Consider the following 8,364-nt stretch of genomic DNA (forward strand, 5'->3'; position numbering starts at 1 on the left):
TATTTTAGCTACATTTTTTTGTGTGTTAGATGTATGTTCTTTCTTATTGTCTCTTGTTTCTTGAAGACCTACCTACCACCTATTCTTTTTTATCCGATCTTTGTAGCTCTTGTTTTTGAAACTTTTATGTTGACTTCGTTATGTATATCAAGAATTAATCGAAATGTGACATTAACAAAAACTAATAACTATCGATTAATATTTGTCGAAAGAAAAACACGTTTTCTCCTTATCTCTATCACCACTTTCTTTTTTTATAATGAAAAATGATTTTTTAACGACTAAATTTTCGTGACTTTTTTTTCATAACCCGATATGACATCTTTTAAGTTGTTTTTTATCTTTCCATTTTCTCATTTTTTTCATATTTCAAAACCATTTAAAACATGTCATATCAGGTTGTGAGAGAAAGTTGTCAAAATTTAGTTATCAAAATATCATTCTCTATTTGTAATCATATTCTTTTCCTTTCCACGTCACTCTTTGTTCTCCTCCAATATACACATACTTGTGGAATAAGTTTGTGCTCAATCATGCCTCCTTCTACGTATCTCAATAAATTTAGCAATCTCCTCCAAAAAAAATAAAATAATACTCCCATCCTATAATAGTGCCCTTTCATTGTTGTTTACATCTTCATCACACAACCTATTTTCCTTAATTAGATTTTTATCCTCCACAATTTTTTCTATATTTGAAAAATCACCCATTGGAATTTTAAGTGCTAATAATTTCTCATCGTCTCCATCCTCTCGATCACCTATGCTCATAATATCATCATTGGCCTTAATTTGATTTAAACTTCATTATACATATATGTATTTTAATCAGTTTTAGGAGCCATTATTGATGTCATTGAGTCAATTAGTTATTACATAATAAAAAACAATAAAAGCTCTTTCTCTAATATCATAACTAAGAAAAGTCACATAATGTGCAAGTCTAATTCTAATCAAAATACAAATATTTTAAAAAGGTAAAAATAGATGATCCTCTTACTAAACATAAAATGGAATTACATCCCATTGAATGAATATATGTGATATACACAAATCGAATCATTTTTCTATTGAATTTATCCTTAATCACCACCCACCAATGAATGGTTCCATTAGAATTTCAATTACCTAACTCATCGTGGTACAATATTTCAAGAAACTAAATCACAATTGTGATAGTTAATGGTGAATTCATTGTAACAACTAACAAATTTTGCATCATTTTAGAATCTCATTTGCATGTGCAATTCCCTCACCCCACCCTAATTAGAAAATTATGGCTCAATTACGTGTAATGTACAAAACACACACACACGAACATGTATATGTCAAACAACTTCACACAATGTTTTCCATCTTAATCAACATCACCCTTCGTCCTTTTCCCCCATTGTTGTCTCAAATTCTTTGCATCAACATCCTCACCATTTTTTTTTTTCTTCTCTTCTCAATCCACCCTTTTGAAAATGGAGTTCTTCCAAAAGGCGAAAGTGGTGCGTTTGAGAAGCTACCATGACAAGTACATGTTGGCCGATGAGAATCAAGAAAACGTGTTCCAAGACCGTAACGGTTGCTACAATAACGCTAAATGGGAAGTGGAGATGATAGAAAACTCAAATTTCATAAGATTGAAAAGTTGCTACGGAAAATACTTAACAGCTTCAAACATGCCATTTCTATTGAGAGGAACGGGAAAAAAAGTGTTGCAGAGTTTGCCTTCTAGGTTGAATTCTGCTATGGAGTGGGAACCCATAAGAGAAGGGGTGCAAGTGAGGTTAAGAACACGTTACGGACAATACCTTCGTGGCAATGGAGGATTGCCACCTTGGAGGAACACCATCACCCATGATGTTCCTCATCGAACGGCAACGGCAAACTGGGTTCTGTGGGACGTTGACATAGTGGAACTTCGACCTAGGAATCAACCGAAACCTAGACCAAGGCCAACACCTATTACACCACCCATTTCTCGTTCCTTGAATCCAACGCCACTGTGTCTTTCACCTTCTTCTTCTTCTCCCTCGGACATGGATTCATTGGTAAAGATTGATCTCCGATCTCCCACAACACCCGAGGTTCGTCTCATCAAACTTAGGGCAAAAAATAAACTAAAAAGAATCTTCATCATTACCACCATTCTTTCTTTCAGATCAAGTATGAGATTGAAAAAACTGAAAATGGATTCAATTTTTAGCCACACTGGGTTTTAATTTGTAGGTGATGCATGACTCTTAGATTTTATTAGTTTTGTGCATGCATGATATTTCAAATCTTTGAAAACAATTTAAATGTATTGTGCTTTGGAAGAGTACTTATCCTTTAGAATTTTCTTAAAAAGATAAATTGTTTTCTTGTATATATATATATATGAAAATTTATATTATGTGATATTTTCAATTTCATGCATGTTTTTTTATTTAAACATTGATTTTCTATGTCACAAAATACCTTTTAACTAAGATATATATTTGAGCAAAAAAAATGGATCACAAATAACAAGATAGTAGATTGTAATTTGTTGTTGAAACAATTTAAATTATTTCCAAAATAATATGATAGTATACGAAAAAAATGTTATGCTCAAATAATTCATTTTAACCATTTGATTGATGTCAAATATTTATCAAATTTGTTGATAACAAATATCTACTCTGAATCTAGTTAATCTTATTTAATAAATTGTTTTATTTCAATTATTTCTTCATTCACAAAATAGACATGGTTTCACTTATGCTAATTATTGATTCAAACATATCATTTATTGTTATTCATATATGTCTTCTCCATATAATTTTTTTCATTATCATAAATACATAATAGGTAAACAAAACTTAGTAATTTTTTCATTGATATTTGAGAGTGAAGGTATGGAATTAAAAACATCCTTATTTTGATGAAAGTAATTTTTTTTTTATTTCAATTTTTGTATGCAGCCTGAAGATTCACAAGAGTGTTTATCACCTGTGAAAGAAGGAAGAGTTATATTTTATAATGTGGGTAACGAAAATGGTGATGTTGATGATGCAAAGAAAGAGTCATATTTTATCTTTAAAGGAAGTTGTGTGAATGAACTAAAAGATAAATTGAAAGAAGAAACAGGACTTGATGATGTTCTTGTGTGTTGTCGCAATCCAGTCACAGCAAAACTTTATCCACTTCGTTTACAATTACCTCCTAATACTTGTGACATGCATGTAGTTCTTGTTCCTTCTTCATTCCAAGGTCAGTTTTTTCTTTACCTTTTTTCTCTTACATTCAAGTCTTCTAACAATACATTCTCTAACACACTCCTCTTACATATTTTCTACTACCGGCTGAAATTTATCTGTAGTTATCAAAATTGAACAAATTTTTAAAAATAACTGTTGAAAAACCTACGTCGACTAGAGATATATAAGTCAATTTCATAGTATATAAGTGGATGTTTATAGTATATAAGTGAATGCAAACCTCACCTTATAAGTCGATTTTGTGGAGTTGAGTTATACTTAAAGTTAGATGTATAAATGGGTGCAAACTTTACCTTACATATAAGTGGATGTTCATAGTTTATAAGTGAGTGCAAACCTCATCTTATAAGTTGGTTTTGTGGGGTTGAGTTAGACTTAAAGTTATATATATATATATATATATATATATATATATATATATATATATATATATATATATATATATATATATATATATATATATATATATATATATATATATATATATATATATATATATAAGTGGGTGAAAACCTCACTTCACATATAAGTGGATGTTCATAATATATAAATGGATGCAAATCTCACCTTACAAGTCGATTTTGTAAGATTGAGTTAGATTTAAAGTTCACTTCTTAACGATTACTAAAATGGACAAATTCTCCTGAATCTTGATTACATTTCTAGGTTTCATATTTATCATCTTTCTTCAATTTGGAGTTCATTATTTTATTTTTATTTTTACAGAGCAATGATGCACGGAGGTCACAGTTCTTTTAGCAGTTGAAAACAACAATAGTTGTATATATACATATTTGTTGAGTTGAGTATACAAGTGTGGATGAGTACAGTAATCCTTCAAACACAATGAGGCAACAACCAACCATGAAGAACTCAAATTTCAAAATTTTCAGAATTGGTTGTTTGGAATGTAATGCAAAATGGCAAGTAATGTCGTTTTCTTAATTAGGAACTCCATGGCCTCTTCAATAATTATTGAGTTAATATCAAGTTGTAATCTTTCTAGTTATATACATTCTCACATTTTATTTACATTCTTGTTAAGCAAAAATGTGTCTAGCCTTAAAAGGGCATATATATATATATATATATATATATATATATATATATATATATATATATATATATATATATATATATATATAAATCTTTGATAGAGGAATACATTAAAAAAAATACCATGTAATATGTATGAACAACTAGAGACATGATACATAAGACACAAACACACTTTCATATGTGTAGCCACATCAAAATTATGTTTACTCTTAAGCTAGATGTGTATATGAAAAAAAAAAATCACTACAAAGTTTCTTATACTAACTACTTTTAAGCATAACTTAAATCTTTGACCGTATTTTTGTAAGAATCTTTTAGCTTAAATTTGCTTCTTTTTTTTTTAATTCAAAATAATTTAGATATATCTATTAATGATTGTATTTGGACATATGTTGCATAATATATAGGGTTAAATATGTTAGTACGTAGTCCCTTAACTTTCAGTGAAAATTGAAATTAGTTCATCTTTGAAACTTTGGTCCAATTTAGTCCTTTAACTTTACACAATATATGGATTTAGTCTTTTTAACCAAATTTTATTAAGTTTATTTGACGTTTCAAACATATTTTTTAGTTAACATTAAAGCGAAAATTTGTCAAATGATGAAATCAACTAAAATGCTATTATATATAAAACGCATTTGAAACGTCAAATAAACTTAACAAAATTTTGTTAAAAATGACTAAATTAAATTTAGGGAACTAAATTAGACTAAAGTTTGAAGAAGGACTAATTCCAATTTTTATTGAAAATTAAGGAATTAAAAATATATTTAACTTTAATATATATATATATATATATATATATATATATATATATATATATATATATATATATATATATATATATATAAAAGATCTTGAATTCTAATAATTTAGGGTTGCTATGAATAGAAAGGGAGAACAACCCAATCACTTACCATCTACTTGTAAAATAAATCGTATGTTGATTGTTTGATAATGATTTTTTGATAAGAAAACTTAGATATATGTATTTTCTTTGTTGTTGTACAATTATATTTAAATGTTATCTCAATAATTACGTAATATTTTATTATAGAAATAACGCGTAAAGTAATGTATATACTTGTCTTTTCTTTTGCAACATATTATTAAAGAATTAAAACGAACATATACTAAAAATCATATATTTCAATCTTAAACTTTACTCTTTTAATTCATTATAATGAGTGTGTTTTAGACTCCGATTAGGATTTGCCTTCTCTTATTACAATCAATTCATTGATTTATGGATTAAATGTGATGGTCATACAATATTCTTAAAAAGGTTCAATTCAACTATGATGATCACCTTATAGCTATTATGGTTAGTGATTTACACATTTTTGTAATTTTATAGTATGAGTATTCAAAAGTTTTTACTCCTAAAATAAGAAAAAAATGGGTTGATTCAGGTAGCTTTAAATTAAAATAATAAAATTATGAGACTTCTTTTTAATATATTGTTCAATTTTTAGAATATAGCAAGATTAGAAGTAGTGTATGATTAGATTCCAAAACATAAAAGGTTATTATAGAAAAGATTCCAAAAGCAAACAATTTTAAAATTATTGATATAAGTTAACATACATTTTTAACATAAAATCTTAAAATAATATATCAATGAGTCTTTATTTGTATCTTTATATTGTTTTACTTTATTATTATTATTATTATTATTATTATTATTATTATTATTATTATTATCCAGTATGAAATTCACACTTGAATTTCCATCGATAAATATAAATAAAAAAAAACATATATAAACAAATAATAATAATAATAATAATAATAATAATAATAATAATAATAATAATAATAATAATAGATATGACAAAATCATTACTATCCATTTCAACAAGTAAGTTTGGTCCATGAACAAATTCAAAATTACAATGTCTGAACTAAATCTCTATTAATATGTGAAAAAGTCTTCATTATATTTTCAATTGCTTATCCTAAAAAAAATATTAAAATTGAAAAAAAAAAGTACATTAAAACATAAAGCAATATATATTTAAAATTTAAAAAAATAGATTAAAAAATAAAAAGTCATTTTCAACAACACAACCCATTGAAAAATGAAATTCTTCTACAAACAAAGTTGATATTGGTACTCAAACTGTGAGAACTCTCCTCCGTCATGATTCACATTTATTGCATATCTTTAAAAATTAAAGAGAAATCTTGCACTTTGACATGAGTTACTAAATAAAAATTATTAAATAAATGAAAAAAAAAATTGTACAAAAGTACATAACTCTTTTGGAGAAGAAGAAAACTATGTTAGGTTAGAAAGAAGAAAGTTCTTTAAAAATGGAAACTTTGTCAATAATAAATACCAAAAAATGGATAAATACATAGCATTGTGATTGTTAAAGACGTCTTAAAGAATGGTAAGAAAGAAGAGTGTTGCAAAAAAAATTGAAACTTTGTCAACAAAACCATAAAAATAGAAAAATACATATCATTGTGATTTTTTCAAGAGGTATTAAACATTGAAGACGAAATTATGTTTGTTTTGTGGTTAGAGAGACTTCTATGTGATCTTAAACCGATCTTTAATCTTTGATTTTTTCCAACCTTTTTCATCTTGTCCAACCATTCATTAATATAAACAAAACAAGTGTTAAAAACCAAAAAAGAAAAACATGAATATGTTAGATCAGAAAGAAGAAAGTTCTTTAAAAATGAATTTTTTGTCAAGAATACCAAAAAATAGATAAATACATATCATTGTGATTGTTGAAGAAATCTTAAAGAATGGTCAGAAAGAAGAGGGTTGCAAAAAAAAAAAAAAAAAATCAAAACTTCGTCAATAAAATCATAAAAATGGAAAAAATACGTACCATTATGATTTTTCAAGAGGTCTTATGAACAACATCATAAGAATTCATGCCTCTTTTGTGGTTGAAGAGACTTGCATGTGACATGAGGACTATGGAATAAATAAAGTAATATTGTGTGTGTGTTTGTGGTTGATGGAGGGTAAGAAAAAGGGTAAGAGAAAGAGAGTGAGAAGGAAATGAATTTGTTAGTGAATGATAAGAGGTAGGTTTAGGCTCAAAAGTTTTGAATTTGGATTATTGATTTATTTTTTGGTGTTGGAAAATTTTGAATGAGTTATACGTCAATATTTTTTCTGTTTGTGGATGAAAAATTTGAATTATATGTTTTACAAATATATTATTTTATTAAGAAGTTACTGATGGTTAAGTTGGCTTATGTATAATATTAGATTAGATTGTTAGGATGGCTTTTTGTGTATATAATTAGATTTGATTTTAATAAAGTTGATAAAAGTGTATGATTGAATTGTAGTAATTTTAGTTTTGTTGTAAGTTACAACATATTTTTCTCCGTTGTTGGAGTGTGTGCAAGGTTCAGAATCCTACTTCCCCCATATACTATATGCTATATTCTTTAATTTAAACCTACCACAAAATATTTTTTTTCTGCATAACTCTAAAGTTTAATGTAATACGAAAGAAGCTGCAACACCAACCAGTAAAAGTGTAAAGCCAAAACTGTGTGTTCATGCTTTAGCTTTGATTCCAAGCCTTCATCATGTTACATTGTTCCATATGAAGGATCAAATGCAACCTTGTCTTTTTTCATAGCTAGCAACATGGAACAGTTATAACACAGTTTTTCAATGAAAAGGGAAAGCAAAACATTACTGTTAATTCGCAGTTCGCAGTTCTCAGTTCTGACACTGTCACACTGACACCTTCCGAGAATGATCAATTCAATCAACAAAAACAAGTTAATGATAGAACCAATCTCTTTGAAATTAGTCACTAACGTGTGTGGGATCATCATAACACAACCAGTGACATTGTAATGTTCTTTTTCTCTTTCTGCATAATTACTATTACAACTGTGAAACGGAAATTGGCATAGCCAATTTGTTCTCCTTGAATATATTTCTCTTTGCCCATTATAATATTAATACTTGGCAATAGATTATTGTTTTATCTCTTTAAGAAAAATGAAAACACTACAAACCGTAGCCACAATAGCAACATAAGTGATTGATATCATTGACTTTGTAACATGACAGGAGAGAGAAA

General features: G+C 27.3%; 1 protein-coding gene across 1 annotated transcript; it reads left to right on the plus strand.

The window, feature by feature from the left end:
* Positions 1-1,346: 1,346 nt before the first annotated feature.
* Positions 1,347-4,261, plus strand: LOC114182626 (uncharacterized). The gene is made up of 3 exons (XM_028069528.2): positions 1,347-2,074; positions 2,933-3,221; positions 3,956-4,261. The coding sequence occupies exons 1-3, from the start codon at positions 1,466-1,468 to the stop codon at positions 3,961-3,963; spliced, it is 906 nt and encodes a 301-aa protein (XP_027925329.2). The 5' UTR covers positions 1,347-1,465; the 3' UTR covers positions 3,964-4,261.
* The last annotated feature ends 4,103 nt before the right edge of the window (positions 4,262-8,364 follow it).

Source organism: Vigna unguiculata, chromosome 4 (genome assembly GCF_037176805.1).
Source record: "Vigna unguiculata cultivar grain cowpea cultivar isolate G323 ecotype 2 chromosome 4, ASM3717680v1, whole genome shotgun sequence".
NCBI classification, from domain to species: domain Eukaryota; kingdom Viridiplantae; phylum Streptophyta; class Magnoliopsida; order Fabales; family Fabaceae; genus Vigna; species Vigna unguiculata.

What these genes read in the sequence shown, in the direction of transcription:
- LOC114182626 (XM_028069528.2), top strand. Translation starts at nt 1,466, where the DNA reads ATGGAGTTCTTCCAAAAGGCGAAAGTGGTGCGTTTGAGAAGCTACCAT. An exon ending in GATCTCCCACAACACCCGAG is followed by an intron (nt 2,075 to 2,932) that starts GTTCGTCTCATC and finishes TTTTGTATGCAG; the next exon opens with CCTGAAGATTCACAAGAGTG.